Source organism: Denticeps clupeoides, chromosome 9 (genome assembly GCF_900700375.1).
Source record: "Denticeps clupeoides chromosome 9, fDenClu1.1, whole genome shotgun sequence".
NCBI lineage: Eukaryota > Metazoa > Chordata > Actinopteri > Clupeiformes > Denticipitidae > Denticeps > Denticeps clupeoides.
The window spans coordinates 2,957,644-2,980,056 of record NC_041715.1 but is presented as its reverse complement, the minus strand read 5'-3'; the positions used below and the strand labels follow the sequence as shown (position 1 = coordinate 2,980,056).

The following is a 22,413-nucleotide window of genomic DNA, read 5'->3' as shown; positions in this document are numbered from 1 at the left end:
CTGGTATCATCATGTGTCCCACACTGACCAGTGAAGGTCCAAATATGACAAATCATATGTAATATTTATATTAGTTAGTTGGAGGGAGCAGGAGGATTATAACCAGCTGAGGGACCAGAGAAAGTTCAAATGTAAAGAATCTGCAGTTAAAAAGTTACAGTTCATTCTGTCTAAATCTGACTGTTTCTTTTGTCTTTTATAGGTTCCATGTTGATTATGATGATGAGAGACGTAAAAAAGCCGTGCAGGTCCTGCTGAATCTCTATACTGCAGCAGCAGAGTGGGATGCAGCTACAGGAGAGAGTTTCTCTAAGATCTTAACCTCTGTGTGCATCTACAAGACTTTTCCACTTGGAGATGGTTTTAAAGATGAACATCTAAGGAAGTTCCAGTCTTATTTCCTGCTGGATCTGTACTCACATGTGAAGAACTATGAGAGTCAAACAGGCAGGAGTTTCCTTCCAGCTTTACAGCCAGTTTACCAGTCAGCATCTCCTGCAGTCTGGACCATAGACCTCTCAGAGAGAAAGGCCTCCATCTTCCTAGAAGTGCTGAAGATGCAGACAGAGAAGAGACCAGTAGAGCTGACAGGCTGGTCATATGAAGAGAGTGAAGTGAGGAGTTTCCTGCAGTGTCTCAACTACGTCTCACAGCTCAGGTCAGTGTGAATTGACAGAAAGTTCTACATCTTTTACAAAGAAATCCAAAAATGTCTGGAACACATTTATTAATATCCCATGAAATTAATATAAAAAATAATTCGGAGGGATTTAAAAACTTAATGTTTTTCATAATTACTAATACCTGGTTAGTCTGCTGTCTGGTATCATCATGTGTCCCACACTGATCAGTGAAGGTCCAGATATGACAAATCATATGTAATATTTATATTAGTTAGTTGGAGGGAGCAGGAGGATTATAACCAGCTGAGGGACCAGAGAAAGTTCAAATGTAAAGAATCTGCAGTTAAAAAGTTACAGTTCATTATGTCTAAATCTGACTGTTTCTTTTGTCTTTTATAGGTTCTGTGTTGGTTATTATGATGATGAGAGACGGAAAAAAGCCGTGCAGTTCCTGCTGAATCTCTATACTGCAGCAACAGAGTGGGATGCAGCTACAGGAGAGAGTTTCTCTAAGATCTTAACCTCTGTGTGCAGCTACAAGACTTTTCTAAGCGGAAATTGTTTTGATAATGAAAATCTAAGGACGTTCAAGTCTAATGTCCTGCTGGATCTGTGTTCACATGTGAAGAACTGTGAGAGTCAAACAGGCAGGAGTTTCCTTCCAGCTTTACAGCCAGTTTACCAGTCAGCATCTCCTGCAGTCTGGACCATAGACCTCTCAGAGAGAAAGGCCTCCATCTTCCTAGAAGTCCTGAAGATGCAACCAGAGAAGAAACCAGTAGAGCTGAGAGGCTGGTCAGATGAAGAGAGTGAAGTGAGGAGTTTCCTGCAGTGTCTCAACTACGTCTCACAGCTCAGGTCAGGGTGAATTGACAGAAAGTTCTACATCTTTTACAAAGAAATCCCAAAATTCCCGGAACACATATATTAATATCCCATGAAATTAATCTAAAAAATAATTTGGAGGGATTTAAAAACTTAATGTTTTTCATAATTGGTAAAAAACCTGGTTAGTCTGCTGTCTGGTATCATGATGTGTCCCACACTGATCAGTGAAGGTCCAGATATGACAAATCATATGTAATATTTATATTAGTTAGTTGGAGGGAGCAGGAGGATTATAACCAGGTGAGGGACCAGAGAAAGTTCAAATGTAAAGAATCTGCAGTTAAAAAGTTACAGTTCATTCTGTCTAAATCTGACTGTTTATTTTGTTTTTTATAGGTTCCATGTTGATTATGATGATGAGAGACGGAAAAAAGCTGTGCAGTTCCTGCTGAATCTCATTACTGCAGCAGCAGAGTGGGATGCAGCTACAGGAGAGAGTTTCTCTAAGATCTTAACCTCTGTGTGCAGCTACAAGACTTTTCCAAGCAGAAATTGTTTTAATGATGGATATCTATGGAAGTTTCAGTCTGATTTCCTGCTGGATCTGTGTTCACATGTGAAGAACTATGAGAGTCAAACAGGCAGGAGTTTCCTTCCAGCTTTACAGCCAGTTTACCAGTCAGCATCTCCTGCAGTCTGGACCATAGACCTCTCAGAGAGAAAGGCCTCCATCTTCCTAGAAGTGCTGAAGATGCAACCAGAGAAGAGACCAGTAGAGCTGAGAGGCTGGTCAGATGAAGAGAGTGAAGTGAGGAGTTTCCTGCAGTGTCTCAACTACGTCTCACAGCTCAGGTCAGTGTGAATTGACAGAAAGTTCTACATCTTTTACAAAGAAATCCCAAAATGCTCGGAACACATATATTAATATCCCATGAAATTAATATAAAAAATATTTTGAGGGATTTAAAAACGTAATGTTTTTCATAATTACTAATACCTGGTTAGTCTGCTGTCTGGTATCATCATGTGTCCCACACTGATCAGTGAAGGTCCAGATATGATAAATCATATGTAATATTTATATTAGTTAGTTAGAGGGAGCAGGAGGATTATAACCAGGTGAGGGACCAGAGAAAGTTCAAATGTAAAGAATCTGCAGTTAAAAAGTTACAGTTCATTCTGTCTAAATCTGACTGTTTCTTTTGTCTTTTATAGGTTCCATGTTGATTATGATGATGAGAGATGGAAAAATGCCATGCAGGTCCTGCTGAATCTCATTAATGCAGCAACAGAGTGGGATGCAGCTACAGGAGAGAGTTTCTCTAAGATCTTAACCTCTGTGTGCAGCTACAAGACTTTTCCCCTTGGAGATGATAATAAACCAAAGTTCCAGTCTTATTTCCTGCTGGATCTGTACTCACATGTGAAGAACTATGAGAGTCAAACAGGCAGGAGTTTCCTTCCAGCTTTACAGCCAGTTTACCAGTCAGCAGCTCCTGCAGTCTGGACCATAGACCTCTCAGAGAGAAAGGCCTCCATCTTCCTAGAAGTGCTGAAGATGCAACCAGAGAAGAAACCAGTAGAGCTGAGAGGCTGGTCAGATGAAGAGAGTGAAGTGAGGAGTTTCCTGCAGTGTCTCAACTACGTCTCACAGCTCAGGTCAGTGTGAATTGACAGAAAGTTCTACATCTTTTACAGAGAAATCCTAAAATGCCCGGAACACATATATTAATATCCCATGAAATTAATATAAAAATATTTTGTAAGGATTTAAAAAGTTAATATTTTTCATAATTACTAATACCTGGTTAGTCTGCTGTCTGGTATCATCATGTGTCCCACACTGATCAGTGAAGGTCCAGATATGACAAACCATATGTAATATTTATATTAGTTAGTTGGACGGAGCAGGAGGATTATAACCAGGTGAGGGACCAGAGAAAGTTAAAAAGTAAAGAATCTACAGTTAAAAAGTTGCAGTTCATTCTGTCTAAATCTGACTGTTTATTTTGTTTTTTATAGTTTCTGTGTTGATGATTATGATGAAAAGATACGGAAAAAACACATGCAGATCCTGCTGAATCTCTGTACTGCAGCAGCAGAGTGGGATGCAGCTACAGGAGAGAGTTTCTCTAAGATCCTAACCTCTGTGTGCAGCTACAAGACTTTTCCATTTGAATATGATAATTTAATTTATGATGTTGATGAGGGTGATATTATTTACCAGTCTGATTTCCTGCTGGATCTGTACTCACACGTGAAGAACTATGAGAGTCAAACAGGCAGGAGTTTCCTTCCAGCTTTACAGCCAGTTTACCAGTCAGCAGCTCCTGCAGTCTGGACCATAGACCTCTCAGCGAGAAAGACCTCCATCTTCCTAGAAGTGCTGAAGATGCAACGAGGGAAGAAACCAGTAAAGCTGAGAGGCTGGTCAGATGAAGAGAGTGAAGTGAGGAGTTTCCTGCAGTGTCTCAACTACGTCTCACAGCTCAGGTCAGTGTGAATTGAGAGAAAGTTCTACATCTTTTACAAAGAAATCCTGAAATGCCCGGAACACATTTATTAATATCACATGAAATTAATACAAATAAATAATTTGGAGGGATTTAAAAACTTAATGTTTTTCATAATTACTAATACCTGGTTAGTCTGCTGTCTGGTATCATCATGTGTCCCACACTGATCAGTGAAGGTCCAGATATGACAAATCATATGTAATATTTATATTAGTTAGTTGGAGGGAGCAGGAGGATTATAACCAGGTGAGGGACCAGAGAAAGTTCAAATGTAAAGAATCTGCAGTTAAAAAGTTACAGTTCATTCTGTCTAAATCTTGACTGTTTCTTTTGGTTTTTATAGGTTTTATGTTGATTATGATGATGAGAGACGGAAAGAAGACGTGCAGGTCCTGCTGAATCTCTTTACATCAGCAGCAGAGTGGGATGCAGCTACAGGAGAGAGTTTCTCTAACATCTCAACCTCTGTGTGCAGCTACAAGACTTTTCCATTTGGAGATGTTCATTTTGATGATGATTATGATGATGATGTTATTTACCAGTCTGATTTCCTGCTGGATCTGTGTTCACATGTGAAGAACTATGAGAGTCAAACAGGCAGGAGTTTCCTTCCAGCTTTACAGCCAGTTTACCAGTCAGCAGCTCCTGCAGTCTGGACCATAGACCTCTCAGAGAGAAAGGCCTCCATCTTCCTAGAAGTACTGAAGATGCAGACAGAGAAGAAACCAGTAGAGCTGAGAGGCTGGTCAGATGAAGAGAGTGAAGTGAGGAGTTTCCTGCGGTGTCTCAACTACATCTCACAACTCAGGTCAGGGTCAAAATGATTGTAGCGATGTGTGTTGATGGGGAGTGAAGAGAGTCGAGATATTCTGGCATGCTTGTTTTTATTAAACACTGAACAGCGGTTAGCTTCAGGCAACACCATCTCCTTCGTTTTGGGTGTACACCCACACTGTCGAATCCTGTACCGCGTTCCGGTATGCCAGGACTAATAATGGCACATGCTCATCCCAGTCCTGTTGGTGCTGGCCGGTGAGCATGGCCAACTGAGTAGCCAGGGTCCTGTTGAACCTCTCAACCAACCCATCTCTCTGAGGGTGGAGTGGAGTTGTCCTTGTGTTAGGTTTATTCGTCGTTCTAACATTTACTAAACAAAGAGAAGTAAGACACAAAGCATTTGAGTCCGTTTTACTTGCAAGGAGAGCGAATGGAAGTCACGCCTCACAACATGCCTCCAAGAGCTCTGGCTTCTTCCATCGCATCTCCTTCTTTTATTTGGTACAGAGCATTAGGTTCATTAGGGTTCACATAAAATCACACCATATTAGTTACTAATTATGTATTACACCTAGTCTTATGAATTGGTCTTTTGTAGTCAAGTCATGGTGACTGGACTCTGGTTCATCATAGTCTGCTTGTTGTTGGTCCTCAGGTCGCAGTCATGCTGTCCTGCAAACTTAAAACCTTTGCTCTGAGATTTGTTAATGATTAAGAGTTGTCAGTAATTTTCCAAGGATTAATACATATTCGTGCTTAAAGGATATGAATAAAATAAGTAATTACATGATAACATATATACATTTTTCCAACACCTTGTCTACCGACACAGCGGTAATCTTTCTCGCGCGGTTCTCTGTAGAGGTGAGTAAATAAACTTTGACTCTGTCTTGGGTAGCTTGTTTTTAAGAAGTGCTTGTGTTTTTGTTGACGTGACTAGGCAAGCTAAGTTAATGCATTAGCTTTCGCTGTCGTTATTGTTGTCAATCGGCGTCAGTTTCACCCGAACTAGGTACACGCCCACTCTTGCGTAGTCGTGAAACGGGTTATAGTCAACTCCACTACCTGTGGACCGCACCTGTAGCCACTCACAATTTGACCTGTACTTCTGGTACTACTCTCGCGCGGTAGCGTCAGCCCTTGTGTGAAGACCCACTTGGGTAAAGACCTGCGACTTGTCCTGCGCGACTCTACCGAGCAGTAAAACCAAAATACAGGTAAATTCACCCATGCTCTTCTCCTACTTCTTTTTGCTAATCATGTCCGTCCAGAACATTCCGCTCATTCATTCCAGGCGCCCTCCTCGATTCAATATACACAGAACACGCAACACACATAACCTGCACACACTCTCCCAGGCCTCGTCTTGCCACCCTGAGTACTTGTTCGGACTGTGGAACTGTCAGTCGGCAGTCAACAAAGCAGACTTCATTCCTGCTTTTGCTACAGAACGAAATCTCCAAGTAATCGCACTGACTGAGACCTGGATCCGCCCCCATGACTCCGCTACACCTGCAGCCCTTTCCACAGACTTCTACTTCTCTCATACCCCCCGCCCCACTGGCAGGGGAGGGGGCACAGGCTTGCTCATTTCCAAGGACTGGAAATTCACTCCCGTTTCTGCTATTCAAACAACCAGTTTTGAGTTCCATGCAGTAACTATTACACACCCAGTAAAAATGTCCATAGTTGCTGTATATCGTCCTCCAGGTCCGCTGGGGAACTTTGTAGAGGAACTAGACACAACTCTCTCCTCAATTATAGATGAGGAACTGCCCCTTGTGCTAATAGGAGACTTCAACCTCGATCTCCTCAAGCCACAAACAACTGACTTCCAACACTTCATCTCTGCTTCCAACTTCACACTTCTCTGCACGCCCGCAATGCACAGAGCTGGAAAACAACTAGATCTCGTACTCACATGCAAATGCTCCACAGCCAACACATCTGTCATTTCTCTACATCTATCAGATCACTCTTTTATTCACTTCAGACTATCCCCCCTGGCACGCACCACACCCACCTCACACTTAACACAATTTTGCCGTAATCTCCGCACCCTCTGCCCTACTCAATTGTCTTCCGCTGTTTCCTCTGAGCTCTCCCCCTAGACATCCTCTCTATTCAGGACACTAACTGTGCTACAGACATCCTCTGCTCCACACTAACATCTTGCCTCGAGAGACTCTGCCCTCTAACCTCAAAACCAACACGTGCGACTCCACCCTCGCCGTGGATCTCTGACGAGGTTCGCCGCCACAGGACCCATCTTAGAGCAGCTGAAAGGCAGTGGAGGAAATCCAAGTGCCCGCTTCAACTTAATAAGTATCAATCTCTCCTGAAATCCTTCTCTGCTGCTGTAACTACAGCAAAGACCAGATACTTCCAGGACAAAGTAAGCAACTGCAATGACTCTCGAAAACTTTTCTCGACTTTCAACCGTCTCCTGAATCCTCCACCCCCTCCCCCCTCCACTTCTCTCTCATCTGAAGACTTCGCCACCTTCTTCACAGAAAAGGTGGCTGACATTAGCAAACAATTCTCACCGCCTAACCCCAGACCCCGTCCTGCTGTTACCTCTGAAACCAGGAATCTGTCTTCCTTTACTCCCCTCTCTGAATCAGACGTGTCTAAATTTCTCCAGTCTAGTCACCCCACCACCTGCTCCCTGGATCTAATCCCCTCACACCTCCTTCAGTCCATACAGCCCACCATATTATCTGCTCTGACACATGTCTTAAACTCCTCACTCACAACAGGAACATTCCCCACTGCTTTCAAACAGGCTGTCATTGCTCCCCTGCTCAAAATACCCACATTAAACCCATCTCTACTGGATAGCTACTGCCCAGTCTCCAACCTTCCTTTTCTTTCAAAAATTCTTGAAAGAGCAGTCCTGGCACAACTTTCCGCATTTCTCCACAAGCATGATCTTCTCGACCCTTTTCAGTCTGGTTTCAGGAAAGGGCATTCAACTGAAACCTCCCTCCTGGCAATGATGGACGACCTTTGTGCTGCAAGAGCTGCCCGCAGATCACCTGTCCTTGTCCTACTTGATCTATCTGCTGCCTTCGATACAGTTAACCACGAAATTCTTCTCACCACACTCTCTGATTTAGGAGTCACAGGAACCGTACTAGATTGGTTCACCTCTTATCTTTACGACAGGTCCTTCAAGGTATCATGGGGAGGTGAGACATCTGTCCTCTCTAGGGTAACCACAGGGGTTCCACAAGGCTCTGTCCTTGACCCCCTTCTATTCTCAATATACACTCGCTGACTTGGTCACATCATCCAATCACATGGCTTCTCCTATCACTCTTATGCTGATGACACCCAGCTCTATCTGTCATTCCCACCAGAAGATGCTACTATAGCAACAAAAATTTCGGCCTGCCTCTCAGACATTTCGGCATGGATGTCTGAGCGACACCTCCAACTCAACCTATCCAAAACCGAGATTCTGATCTTTCCGGGCAACAATTCCCCTCAGCAAAACCTTTCAATTCAAATTGGATCGCTACTGTTAACACCCACGGCATCTGCAAAAAGCCTTGGAGTTTGGATAGATGACAAACTGAGTTTGAACCATCATGTTGCTGCGATCTCCAGATCCTGCAGGTTCACTCTCTACAACATTCGCAAGATTCGGCCTTTTCTCTCACAACAGGCTACGCAGCTCCTTGTCCAGGCAATGGTCATCTCCAAACTCGACTACTGTAACTCTCTCCTGGCTGGAGCCTCTTCAGTCACCATAAAACCACTCCAGATGATCCAAAATATGGCAGCCCGTCTCATTTTCAATCAGCCAAAACACACCCATGTCACACCTCTTCTTACCTCCCTCCACTGGCTCCCGGTAGCTGCTCGCATTGAGTTCAAATCCTTGATGCTTGCCTACAGGGCTGTAAATGGAACTGCGCCCTCCTACATCAACACACTACTACCTAGCTACACTCCTGCACGCTCTCTCAGATCGGCAAACGAAAGGAGACTAAAAATTCCTTCTTCACGGGGTCTCCGATTCCAATCATCTCTGTTCTCCGTTGTTGTCCCTGGCTGGTGGAACAACCTGCCCTCCTCCACACGACTAGCCGAGACTATCACCACTTTTAGGAAGCAGGTGAAAACTCTCTTATTCAAAAAATATTACAGACAAATCTAACACTTACACACGCACATGCGTACACATTGCACAAACAATACAAAAATATATAAATACATTATAATTTTTCTTAGTCTAGCACCTAACAATCTCTGAGCATGCTCTTCACTGACAAGTCTGAGCCTTATCAGGGCTCTTAGTTTGTAAACTCAATATTCTATAGAAATCGAACGAGAATTGCTGGTGTCTTCCTCTTGTAAGTCGCTTTGGATAAAAGCGTCTGCTAAGTAAAGTAAAGTAAAGTAAAGTAAAGTAAAGTAAAGTCTTGGAAATCCCCAAGCGGCCACACAGCTCTGACACCAGGCGGGACTTGAACTTACATCCTTGGTCGCTGTGTAGCTCCCATGGGATGCCGAATCGACAAAATTCCCTTCCATCAGGCAATCAATCACTGTGGCCGCTTCCTGATTTTGGATGGCATAGGCTTGTCAGGTGAGCAAGTCAGGTGACTGCGAGGAAGAGCGAGGATTGGTTAGGACAGGAGATAAACAGGAAGTCCTGGTGCCTGCTCCTCGCTCAGACATCGTGTTTAATTCATGGTCCATGAGCTCTCACCTGTTTCCCGTATCCAGTCCTCTCCATCTCCGGTACCGTGAGTTCCTCCATCTCTTCAGCTCGCGAGCTACTGTTATTGGCCGGTTTATCGTAACGCCGTTTCCCCGCTGGGATTCCGCTTTTAGCTCTCGGGCGTTACAACAACAATCGCGTGTGTCTTCCAACCTCCCGCGGTTCTCTCCGCATGAGAGAGGGCGTACCTCTCTCACGATTGTCTGTGTGGTTACACGCCTGACAGGATGTCTGAGCCCGTAGTCGACCCAGCGGAGTTTGAGCGCGTGAAGGCGGAAGTCACCTATTTACGTGGTATTATTGATGCACAAGCCACCACCATTAATCTCAAGGACTCCGTTTTGCAACTCTCCACCTCCATGACAGTATTACAGCCGGTCCTCGTTTCGCTCTGCCAGATAAATGGAACGGGGTGGACGGCCGCCCGGACGGGTTATTAGCCACCTTGGATATGATTTTCAAGTGCTACTCCTCCCATTATGAGACGTCTCGCGCCAAGGTGGCTCTCTTAACATCTCTCCTGTCCGGGCGTGCACAGGAGTGGGCGGCGGCCCTATACAACGCCAGATCACCCATCTGCAACGATTATTTTCTCTTCTCTGAGGAACTCCGGAAGACTTTCGTCCCAGCCAGCGGCGAGAGGGCTCCGGATTCCCAGCTTCTCCATCTGCATCAGGGGTCTTTCTCCATCTGCCACTACGCTTCAGAGTTCCGAACCCTCTCAGCCAAACTCTCTTGGGGAGACGACGCTCTTCGCGCTCTCTTCATAGAGGGCCTGGCTGATCACATACGAGACGAGATGACTGGCAAGGAAGCTCCTCAAACCCTCGATGTGGCGGTGGATCTGGCTCTCCGTATAGATCAGCGGATTCTGACACGGCCTCCACCTGCTCAACGTTGGTCCCGACCACCTTCCACTCATATGCCGTCTCCGGCTCGTTTTTCATTTCCCAGCGCGGCCGCTAGCCCAGCAGCTTGGACGACTGCCGCAGGGGGAACGAGACCGCCGCTGGAGAGAGGGCCTCTGCGCATACTGCGGCTCTTCGGAACATCGCCGTCCCCAGTGCCCTCTCCGTCCGGGAAACGGCGCAGCCAGGTAGGTGTTGGGGGAGCCCTGCCTGGCACGTCCACTCATGTCGTTAGTTCTCGTTTCTCGCTCAGGGTAACTTTCCAGCTGGGACACAAGCGGGTCGAGTTGGAGGCTCTCCTGGACTCAGGAGCAGCCGACAACTTTATCGACCAAGGGTTAGCCTCCCAGCTGGGAATATCCCTGGAGGCAGTCAGCCGTTTCATTCCCGTCACCTCTGTCGATGGACACCCTCTCCAACCTTATCCAGTCCAGTCTCAGACCCAGCCAGTTCTGATGTCCATCGGCCTCCACTCTGAACAATCCACTTCCTGGTCATCTCGGCACCTTCATCACCTCTCATCCTGGGTTATCCATGGCTCCAGCTCCACGATCCACACGTCCTCTGGTCTGAAAACCGCATCCTGGACTGGGGTCCTGCCTGCCGCCAGCGCTGTCTGCTTCCCAGGACAAGCACGTGCTCCAGAGAGTCCCCAGCCCCCCCGCCCGCCGGCATCGAATCCATCCCTGCATCTTATCGTGACCTCGCTGAGGTCTTCAGCAAACAGCGAGCCTCCACCCTGCCCCCGCAGAGAACAGGGCGATGGAGGATTACATCGCGGAGGCCCTCCAACAGGGCTTCATCCGGCCCTCCACCTCCCCTTTCGGGTTGTGCAATGCGCCCGCCGTGTTCCAGCATTTCATCAACGACGTCCTCCGGGACGTGCTGGGCCGGTGGGTGTTTGCGTACCTGGACGACATTCTAGTGTACTCCCAGAATGAACAGGATCATGTCCTTCATGTGAGAGCCGTCTTGAAACGTCTGCTTGCCCACCAGCTGTACTGTAAACTGGAAAAGTGCGCCTTCCACCAGCGCTCCACCGCGTTTCTGGGTTATACCATCTCTACCCAGGGCGTGGCCATGGATCCCCAGAAGGTCAAAGCTGTGACCAAGTGGCCCCAACCCACTAGTCTTAAGCAGCTGCAAAGCTTCCTGGGGTTCGCCAATTTCTATCGCCGTTTTATCCGGGGTTTCAGTTCAGTTGTAGCACCCCTGACGACTCTCACTAAACCAGCTCATCAACCCCGGCCGTTTCTTCTTCCTCCAGAGGCACTTCGGGCCTTCCATCACCTCATCAGTCTCTTCACCTCTGCTCCTATTCTTTGCCACCCGGAGCCGGCCGAGCAGTTCGTTGTCGAGGTGGAAGCGTCCGATGTGGGCGCGGGCGCTGTCCTCTCGCAACGTGGTCCAGACAGGAAGCTCCATCCATGTTGCTTCTTCTCCCGTAAGTTCTCTCCCACTCAGCAGCGTTAGGGGGTTGGGGACCGTGAGCTGCTGGCCATCAAGTGGGCTCTGGAGGAGTGGCGGCACTGGCTCCAGAGCGCTGTTGAGCCATTCCTGATCTGGACCGACCACCAGAACCTGATCCACATCCGCTCAGCCAAACAGCTCAACCCCCGCCAGGCTCGTTGGGCTTTGTTTTTTTAATCTTTTTAATCTGGCCTACCGTCCCGGATCCAAGAACACTAAGGCAGACGCCCTCTCCCGGCAATTTTCTTCGTCTGTCCCGGATCCGGACCCCATCATACCTGCCGAGCGGATCGTCGCGCCTCTTCGTTGGCCTCTGGAGGACTCCATCCGGCGTGCGCTGCCTGGTCGTCTTTATGTTCCCTCCTGCTGCCGCCAAGAGGCTCTGCTTTGGGCCCACTCCTCTCCGCTCTCGGGGCATCCTTGTCCGGCCCGTACCCTTCGCCTCCTCCAGCGCGCTTTGTGGTGGCCCTCCATGCGGGGAGACGTCCGAGAATTCACCTCCGCTTGTGAGACCTGTGCTCGGTCGAAGTCTTCTACCTCTCCTCCGGTTGGTGATCTGCGTCCTCTCCCAGTTCCCCGGCGCCCCTGGTCACATGTGGGATTGGACTTTGTCACCGGTCTCCCTCCCGTGGACGGGAAGGACACCATCCTCACCATCGTGGACCGGTTCTCCAAGGCAGTGCACCTGGTTGCTTCTGGAGCATGTGGTCTGGCTGCATGGGTTTCCGACAGATGTCGTCTCAGACAGGGGGCCCCAATTCGTCGCCGGATTCTGGAAAGCCTTCTGCCGTCTGATCGGTGCCACCCGCAGTCTCTCTTCTGGATACCATCCCCAGTCCAATGGTCAGGCTGAGTGGGCCAATCAGCAACTCGGCCGCTTCCTGCGCTGCTTTGTGTCCTCGCAGCCCCGTCTCTGGCCTCGGTTCCTGCTCTGGGCCGAGCTCTCCCACAACCTGCACTCTTCCTCTGCTACGGGCTTATCTCCCTTTGAGGTCTGTTTCGGCTACTCACCGCCCCTCTTTGCTCACCAGGAAGCAGAGGTCGATGTTCCGGCGGCGCAGGACCTGGTTTGGCGGTGCCGCTCAGCCTGGATCAAGGCCCGGACTGCCATCACTCGAGCCAACTCTGACTACATCCGTCAGCACCGACGTCGGCACCGTCTGGGACGTTCCTTCCAGCCCGGCGATCGAGTTTGGCTCTCCACTCGTCACCTTCATCTGCACACCGATTACAAGAAGCTGACGCCTCGCTTCGTCGGTCCCTACCCCGTGACCGCTCAAATCAACCTGGTCGCCTATCGGCTGCGCCTCCCCTCATCTCTCAAGGTCCACCCCATTTTCCACATCTCCCAGCTCAAGCCGTATGTCTCCTCCCGACTCGTTTCCCCCCTCAGCCCCTCCGCCTGCTCCTCGGATCATCGATGGTGGTCCAGCCTTCACCATCCGCCGGATCCTGGACTCTCGTCCTTGTGGCCGGGGCTTCCAGTATCTTGTGGACTGGGAGGGCTACGGCCCCGAGGAACGTTCCTGGGTTCCCTCCCGGTTCATCTTGGACCCAGATCTCATCCATCGCCGCCAGCCTTCTCGTCCGGGACCGTCAGGAGCCGGTCGTCGAGGGGGGGGTCCTGTCAGGTGAGCGAGTCAGGTGACTGCGAGGAAGAGCGAGGATTGGTTAGGACAGGAGATAAACAGGAAGTCCTGGCGCCTGCTCCTCACTCAGACATCGTGTTTAATTCATGGTCCATGAGCTCTCACCTGTTTCCCGTAACCAGTCCTCTCCATCTCCGGTACCGTGAGTTCCTCCATCTCTTCAGCTCGCGAGCTACTGTTATTGGCCGGTTTATCGTAACGCCGTTTCCCCGGTGGGATTTCGCTTTTAGCGCTCGGGCGTTACAACAACAATCGCGTGTGTCTTCCAACCTCCCGCGGTTCTCTCCGCGTTTGGGTCAATCCCGCACGCTACAAGGGCGTACCTCTCTCACAATTTTCTGTGTGGTTACACGCCTGACAAGGCTTCCGGCCACTTAGCCTCCAGACTTTTTGTTGCCCCGGCATGCAGCGGCAGTTCCTACCGGGTAAGGCCTCCGACCAATCTCCTTCCATACCAGCACTGGCCGGATGATGGGGTTCTCTTGCTGGGCCTGCTGCCCCCTGGCTGGCTGCCAGGAATTGCAGCCCTGCGCAGCCCCGTGTTCCACCTGGAACTGGTAAGATTGAAGCACCTCTAACCACCTGGCCAGCTGCCCCTCAGCAGTGATGAATGGTCTGTCCGTAGTCGAAAGTTCCGCAGTAGTTCCGCATAGGGCGGCTGAGGGCACGGCTGAAAGCAATTACTCACTCCCCCTCGTTGTACTGCTGCAACAGTACTGCGCCCAGTCCTGCTTCGCTCGCATCTGTGACCAGGATGAAACCCCTCTCTGGGTCAGGAAGTGCCAACACCGGCGCTTTAGTCAGTGCTGCCTTCAGCTGGTTGAAGGCGGATTGGCACTCATCGCCCCACCCGAAACGCTGACCTTTTTCAGTGATATGATGCAGAGGCCTTTAAAACCGCCAGGGTTCTTCCAATCCTAAAGAAACCCACTGCTGATCCGACAGTCATACAAAACTACAGACCAGTTTCCCTCCTCTCATTTCTATCCAAAATCCTTGAGCGCTGTGTCTAAAATCAGCTATCATGAACTTCCCCTCAAGGTCAGAACAGCTCAGTCACTGAGTATTTTCAAATGACAGCTCAAGACCTTCCTCTTTAAAGAATATTTAGATATTAACTTGTAACTTTCTTATTGTCGAACTTGTGTAAAGAATCTACAACAGAGTGAATAAAAAGATTGTATTCATAGTTGGGTGTCCTAGTGAACCGGAATTGATCTCTTCATCGATGGTAACTTGAAAGCACGTTGTAAGTCCCTCTGGATAAGGGCTTCTGCCAAATGCCTTAAATGTAAATGTAGTATGTAAAAAGTGAGTACAGAGTGTAAAAAACTCTCTCTCTACACACAAAAGCACTGTATTCAAACCACTCCAACTTGATGTTACCTGGCTAAAAGGTTAAAAAATTAACAGTTTCTAATTTATTAACACCGGTAAATAATTAAAGCAGCTGAGGCCTCAGGCCCAGGCGCCCAACCCGCACCGCTTCAGAGGCTATTGTTCCCCGGGCTGGTGACGCCTCTTCTACACTGGCCCACTATTGTTTAATATACTCGTCCCGCCTCTCACCTCCTCATTAGCATTTAAAGCTACAGACACCGAAACGGTGCGTCCTTGGAAATGTCATTGTGGGACTGGATCAAAGTGGCAGTAATTCTGTACCACGGCTGAATTTTGGAAAGAGACTTTAGATACAGTATTAGGGGACCAACAAGACCAATATAAAAGCCAAAAAGAATTTAATAATAGAAGATATTTAATAATTACTCTGTTGATTTTACATTTTTAGATCTATTTTTTGCCTTTTAAAAACAATCAGTATTCACTCTTGTTATTTAGCAGATTGACTTCTTTAGAATCATATTACAGTGTTACTTATTTCTGTTGTACACGTACTGGAGATCTGACACTCCTGAGTAGCTTCACCAGACATCTTGTCCTATCAGATATTCTAATCTACTTCTACACTTAAATGTTCTTCCAGCATAGAGGCAGCATGTCATGAACACGTCGAGTCCTAGTAACACTTCAGTCCTAAAATGTAATACATAGAGCCTAGATCCTTCATCCTAAGATGGTTTATAACACAAGATGATGTGTTGCTCTTTTATATTAGGAACTTGTATTAAGAATTTTATTGTTTTTTATTTTTCAGATTTACTCTACAGAACAAGAACATTTCTGTGGAACAAAAGAAGAGAGTAAAGATGTTCCTGCTGGATCTGTGTCAACAGGCAGCTCTCTGTCAGACAGAAACCATAAAGACAACAGTAGAGACCCTGATGGTTCTGTTTCATAAATACTGCACGGATAGATCATCATTTCTGCTGGATCTGTGTTCACACATGAAGAACTATGAGTGTCAAACAGGCAGGAGTCTCCTTCCAGCTTTACAGCCAGTTTACCAGTCAGCATCTCCTGCAGTCTGGACCATAGACCTCTCAGAGAGAAAGGCCTCCATCTTCCTAGAAGTGCTGAAGATGCAGACAGAGAAGAGACCAGTAGAGCTGAGAGGCTGGTCAGATGAAGAGAGTGAAGTGAGGAGTTTCCTGCAGTGTCTCAACTACGTCTCACAGCTCAGGTCAGTGTGAATTGACAGAAAGTTCTACATCTTTTACAAAGAAATCCCAAAATGCCCGGAACACATTTATTACTATCCCATGAAATTAATATAAAAAAATAATTGGGAGGAATTAAAAAACTTAATATTTTTCATAATTGCTAATTCCTGGTTAGTCTGCTGTCTGGTATCATCATGTGTCCCACACTGACCAGTGAAGGTCCAGATATGACAAATCATATGTAATATTTATATTAGTTAGTTGGAGGGAGCAGGAGGATTATAACTAGCTGAGGGACCAGAGAAAGTTCAAATGTAAAGAATCTACAGTTAAAAAGTTACAGTTCATTATGTCTAAATCTGACTGTTTCTTTTGTCTTTTATAGGTTCCATGTTGATTATGATGATGGGAGATGGAAAAAAGACGTGCAGGTCCTGCTGAATCTCTATAGTGCAGCAACAGAGTGTGATGCAGCTACAGGAGAGAGTTTCTCTAAGATCTTAACCTCTGTGTGCAGCTACAAGACTTTTCCACTTGGAGATGATTATCATCTATGGATCCAGTCTGATTTCCTGCTGGATCTGTGTTCACATGTGAAGAACTATGAGAGTCAAACAGGCAGGAGTTTCCTTCCAGCTTTACAGCCAGTTTACCAGTTAGCAGCTCCTGCAGTCTGGACCATAGACCTCTCAGAGAGAAAGGCCTCCATCTTCCTAGAAGTGCTGAAGATGCAACCAGAGAAGAAACCAGTAGAGCTGAGAGGCTGGTCAGATGAAGAGAGTGAAGTGAGGAGTTTCCTGCAGTGTCTCAACTACGTCTCACAGCTCAGGTCAGTGTGAATTGACAGAAAGTTCTACATCTTTTACAAAGAAATCCCAAAATGCCAGGAACATATTTATTACTATCCCATGAAATTAATATAAAAAAATAATTAGGAGGAATTTAAAAACTTAATATTTTTCATAATTACTAAAACCTGGTTAGTCTGCTGTCTGGTATCATCATGTGTCCCACACTGACCAGTGAAGGTCCAGATATGACAAATCATATGTAATATTTATATTAGTTAGTTGGAGGGAGCAGGAGGATTATAACCAGGTGAGGGACCAGAGAAAGTTCAAAAGTAAAGAATCTACAGTTAAAAAGTTACAGTTCATTCTGTCTAAATCTGACTGTTTCTTTTGTCTTTTATAGGTTCCGTGTTGGTTATGATGATGAGAGACGGAAAAAAGCTGTGCAGTTCCTGCTGAATCTCATTACTGCAGCAGCAGAGTGGGATGCAGCTACAGGAGAGAGTTTCTCTAAGATCTTAACCTCTGTGTGCAGCTACAAGACTTTTCCACGTGGAGATGGTTTTAATGATGGATATCTAAGGAAGTTCCAGTCTGATTTCCTGCTGGATCTGTGTTCACATGTGAAGAACTATGAGAGTCAAACAGGCAGGAGTTTCCTTACAGCTTTACAGCCAGTTTACCAGTCAGCATCTCCTGCAGTCTGGACCATAGACCTCTCAGAGAGAAAGGCCTCCATCTTCCTAGAAGTGCTGAAGATGCAACCAGAGAAGAAACCAGTAGAGCTGAGAGGCTGGTCAGATGAAGAGAGTGAAGTGAGGAGTTTCCTGCGGTGTCTCAACTACGTCTCACAGCTCAGGTCAGTGTGAATTGACAGAAAGTTCTACATCTTTTACAAAGAAATCCCAAAATGCCAGGAACACATTTATTACTATCCCATGAAATTAATATAAAAAAATAATTAGGAGGAATTTAAAAACTTAATATTTTTCATAATTGCTAATTCCTGGTTAGTCTGCTGTCTGGTATCATCATGTGTCCCACACTGACCAGTGAAGGTCCAGATATGACAAATCATATGTAATATTTATATTAGTTAGTTGGAGGGAGCAGGAGGATTATAACCAGCTGAGGGACCAGAGAAAGTTCAAATGTAAAGAATCTGCAGTTAAAAAGTTACAGTTCATTCTGTCTAAATCTTGACTGTTTCTTTTGTCTTTTATAGGTTTTATGTTGATTATGATGATGGGAGATGGAAAAAAGATGTGCAGTTCCTGCTGAATCTCTATACTGCAGCAACAGAGTGGGATGCAGCTACAGGAGAGAGTTTCTCTAAGATCTTAACCTCTGTGTGCAGCTACAAGACTTTTCCACTTGGAGATGATTATCATCTATGGATCCAGTCTGATTTCCTGCTGGATCTGTGTTCACATGTGAAGAACTATGAGAGTCAAACAGGCAGGAGTTTCCTTCCAGCTTTACAGCCAGTTTACCAGTCAGCATCTCCTGCAGTCTGGACCATAGACCTCTCAGAGAGAAAGGCCTCCATCTTACTAGAAGTGCTGAAGATGCAGACAGAGAAGAAACCAGTAAAGCTGAGAGGCTGGTCAGATAAAGAGAGTGAAGTGAGGAGTTTCCTGCAGTGTCTCAACTACGTCTCACAGCTCAGGTGAATTTTCTCGTTATCTTAATTACTGTTTTATATGGAATATATTTTCTTGGAGAACATTATTTTGGGAGTAAGACCATTATCTTTATTTCAGTTTACATTTTGTTAATTGGTCATTTCCCATCTGAGCGAAGTCTATTACAGTTTTTTCATGTAAATAATTTATTATATTAAGTAAAATGATGTTAAAGTTTCCTTTTTTTGAAAATGTGACTCTGTGAGAAGATTTAACATTAATACGGGTTCATCCAGCCTGTCTATGGTCCTGCAGTGGCTAGAAATGACGGTCAGTGTAAAGAGTGCTTTGGTCATTCTGCCTCACTGTTCAGAGAGCGGCTGCTCATATGGTCGGATATGGAATTTGTCCCTTTATGACGTCATAAGGGGAAAGGTTACCTCCCGTTTCTCACGCTTTTTCTTCCGAGAGAATTTACCGCTTGTCCTCTAAGATATTACCGACCGTCATGGCTTCCAAACGTGTGAAGCATTGCAGCTGCTCTGTGATTGGATATAAAAACTCTGACGAACCAGTGGGTTCATAAATTTTTTTCTGGAAATACGTTGAACAACTTCCGGTCTGTCCCAAACATTGTGGTTGGTGAATGGTGTTGATGACATCATTTCTGCGAATGCCATCTCTTCTTCTATTGGTTGCTCTCTTCCTTGGCCCGCCTCTCACCTCCTCATTAGCATTTAAAGCTACAGACACCGAAGTGGCGTGTCCTGGGAAATCTCATTGTGGGACTGGATCAAAGTGGCTGTAATTCTGCCTACGGCTGAATTCTGGAAAGAGACTTTAGATACAGTATTAGGGGACCAACAAGACCGATATAAAAGCCAAAAAGAATTTCATAATAGGAGACGTTTAATAATTACTCTGTTGATTTTACATTTTTATATCTATTTTTTTCCTTTTAAAAACAGTCAGTATTCACTCTTGTTTTTTATCAGATTTACTTATTTAGACTCATATTACAGTCTGTGTTACTTATTTATTATGTACTGGAGATCTGACACTCCTGAGTAGCTTCACCAGACATCTTGTCCTATCAGATATTCTAATCTACTTCTACACTTAAATGTTCTTCCTGCATAGAGACAGCATGTCATGAACAGGTCGACTCCCAGAAACACTTCATACCTAAAATTTAATACATAGAGCCTAGATACTTCATTCTAAGATGGTTTATAACACAAGATGATGTGTTGGTCTGTTATATTAGGAACTTGTATTAATTAATTTTATTGTTTTTTATTTTTCAGTTTTACTCTACAGAACCAGAACAGCTCTGTGGAACAGGAGAAGAGAGTAAAGATGTTCCTGCTGGATCTGTGTCTACAGGCAGCTCTCAGTCAGACAGAAACCACAAAAACAACAGTAGAGACTCTGATGGTTCTGTTTCATAAATTCTGCAGGGATAGATCATCATTTCTGCTGGATCTGTGTTCACACATGAAGAACTATGAGTGTCAAACAGGTAGGAGTTTCCTTCCAGCTTTACAGCCAGTTTACCAGTCAGCATCTCCTGCAGTCTGGACCATAGACCTCTCAGAGAGAAAGACCTCCATCTTCCTAGAAGGTGCTGAAGATGCAGACAGAGAAGAGACCAGTAGTGCTGAGAGGCTGGTCAGATGAAGAGAGTGAAGTGAGGAGTTTCCTGCAGTGTCTCAACTACGTCTCACAGCTCAGGTCAGGGTCAAATGTGTCTTCATTTCATATTTTACTGTAGGTCAGAGGTCAAATGCAGCTAACTGACCTGTAACCATCTGTACTAGTGTGTAGTAACGTCTCAGATGTACAATTAGTTACAGTAAACGTGTGCTGTAGGACTGAAGTGTTGCATCATTGGTATTTATTTTTTCTGTTGCTCAATTAAAACTCAATATTGTGGTTGCGTGTGAGTGTGTGTATGTGTGTGTGTGTTTGTGCAGGTGGAATTTAAAGATGATTATAAACTCAGTGATCATAGCTATGATGTTGTTAATATTTAAAGTGATCAGCTGTAATGTGATTGAGCCATAATAATAAAACAATAAAAAGTGATAAATATGTGTTGCTGTGAGAATGTACAGCTGTTCCTGGATCAGTTTCTGCAGCTGTAGATGATGATGATGATGATCATGACTGACAGTTTATCACATTTGAAACTGAGATCTTCTTCTTCTTCTCTTGTGTTTTAGATTTGTTCCTGATCTTTTCTGGAGACACAAGTCAGGTCCTCAGGTCCTGCTGAATCTCTTTACTGCAGCAGCAGAGTGGGATGCAGCTGCAGGAGAGAGTTTCTCTAAGATCTTAACCTCTGTGTGCAGCTACAAGACTTTTCCCCTTGGAGATTATAATAAACCAAAGTTCCGGTCTTATTTCCTGCTGGATCTGTACTCACATGTGAAGAACTATGAGAGTCAAACAGGCAGGAGTTTCCTTCCAGCTTTACAGGCAGTTTACCAGTCAGCATCTCCTGCAGTCTGGACCATAGACCTCTCAGAGAGAAAGGCCTCCATCTTCCTAGAAGTGCTGAAGATGCAGACAGAGAAGAGACCAGTAGAGCTGAGAGGCTGGTCAGATGAAGAGAGTGAAGTGAGGAGTTTCCTGCAGTGTCTCAACTACGTTTCACAGCTCAGGTCAGTGTGAATTGACAGAAAGTTCTACATCTTTCACAAAGAAATCCTAAAATACCCAGAACACATATATTAATATCCCATGAAATTAATATAAAAAATATTTTGAGGGATTTAAAAACTTAATGTTTTTCATAATTGCTAAAACCTGGTTAGTCTGCTGTCTGGTATCATCATGTGTCCCACACTGATCAGTGAAGGTCCAGATATGACAAATCATATGTAATATTTATATTAGTTAGTTGGAGGGAGCAGGAGGATTATAACCAGGTGAGGGACCAGAGAAAGTTCAAATGTAAAGAATCTACAGTTAAAATGTTACAGTTCATTCTGTCTAAATCTGACTGTTTCTTTCGTTTTTTATAGGTTTCGTGTTGGTTATTATGATGAGAGACGGAAAAAAGCTGTGCAGGTCCTGCTGAATCTCTATACTGCAGCAGCAGAGTGGGATGCAGCTACAGGAGAGAGTTTCTCTAAGAACTTAACCTCTGTGTGCAGCTACAAGACTTTTCCAAGCGGAAATTGTTTTGATGATGAAAATCTAAGGAAGTTCAAGTCTAAATTCCTGCTGGATCTGTGTTCACATGTGAAGAACTATGAGAGTCAAACAGGCAGGAGTTTCCTTCCAGCTTTACAGCCAGTTTACCAGTCAGCACCTCCTGCAGTCTGGACCATAGACCTCTCAGAGAGAAAGGCCTCCATCTTCCTAGAAGTCCTGAAGATGCAACCAGAGAAGAAACCAGTAGAGCTGAGAGGCTGGTCAGGTGAAGAGGGTGAAGTGAGGAGTTTCCTGCCGTGTCTCAACTACGTCTCACAGCTCAGGTCAGGGTCAAATGTGTCCTCATTTCATATTTTATTGGAGGTCAGAGGTCACGTGCAGGTAACTGACCTGTAACCATCTGTACTAGTTTGTAATCGACGTCTGAGATGTACAACTAGTCACAGTAAACTTGTGCTGTAGGACTGAAGTGTTGCATCATGGGTATTTACTTTTTTTCTGTGTCTCAATTAAAACTCAATATTGTGGTTGCGTGTGTTTTTTTTTTTGTGTGTGTGTGTGTGTGTTCAGGTGGAGTTTAAAGATGATAATAAACTCAGTGATCAAAGCTATGATGTTGTTAATATTTAAAGTGACCAGCTGTAATGTGATTGATCCATAATAATAAACCAATACAAAAAAGGGATAAATATGTGTTGCTGTATGAATGTACAGCTGTTCCCAGATCAGTTTATGCAGCTGTAGATGATGACGATGACAATGATGATAATG

The 22,413-nt window shown here is 45.5% G+C and overlaps 1 protein-coding gene across 1 annotated transcript in view; it reads left to right on the top strand.

Annotated features, from left to right (window-relative positions):
* The window catches only part of LOC114796724 (uncharacterized), a 68,739-nt gene that overhangs the window by 30,358 nt on the left and 15,968 nt on the right, over nucleotides 1-22,413 (top strand). Inside the window, exons 7-16 of the mRNA XM_028991174.1 lie at nucleotides 1,275-1,481; nucleotides 1,848-2,303; nucleotides 2,667-3,110; nucleotides 3,474-3,944; nucleotides 4,311-4,775; nucleotides 15,659-16,084; nucleotides 16,450-16,893; nucleotides 17,259-17,714; nucleotides 20,706-21,146; nucleotides 21,510-21,965. Coding sequence (XP_028847007.1) covers nucleotides 1,275-1,481; nucleotides 1,848-2,303; nucleotides 2,667-3,110; nucleotides 3,474-3,944; nucleotides 4,311-4,775; nucleotides 15,659-16,084; nucleotides 16,450-16,893; nucleotides 17,259-17,714; nucleotides 20,706-21,146; nucleotides 21,510-21,965 — 4,266 coding nt within the window. The remainder of the gene's footprint in view (nucleotides 1-1,274; nucleotides 1,482-1,847; nucleotides 2,304-2,666; nucleotides 3,111-3,473; nucleotides 3,945-4,310; nucleotides 4,776-15,658; nucleotides 16,085-16,449; nucleotides 16,894-17,258; nucleotides 17,715-20,705; nucleotides 21,147-21,509; nucleotides 21,966-22,413) is intronic.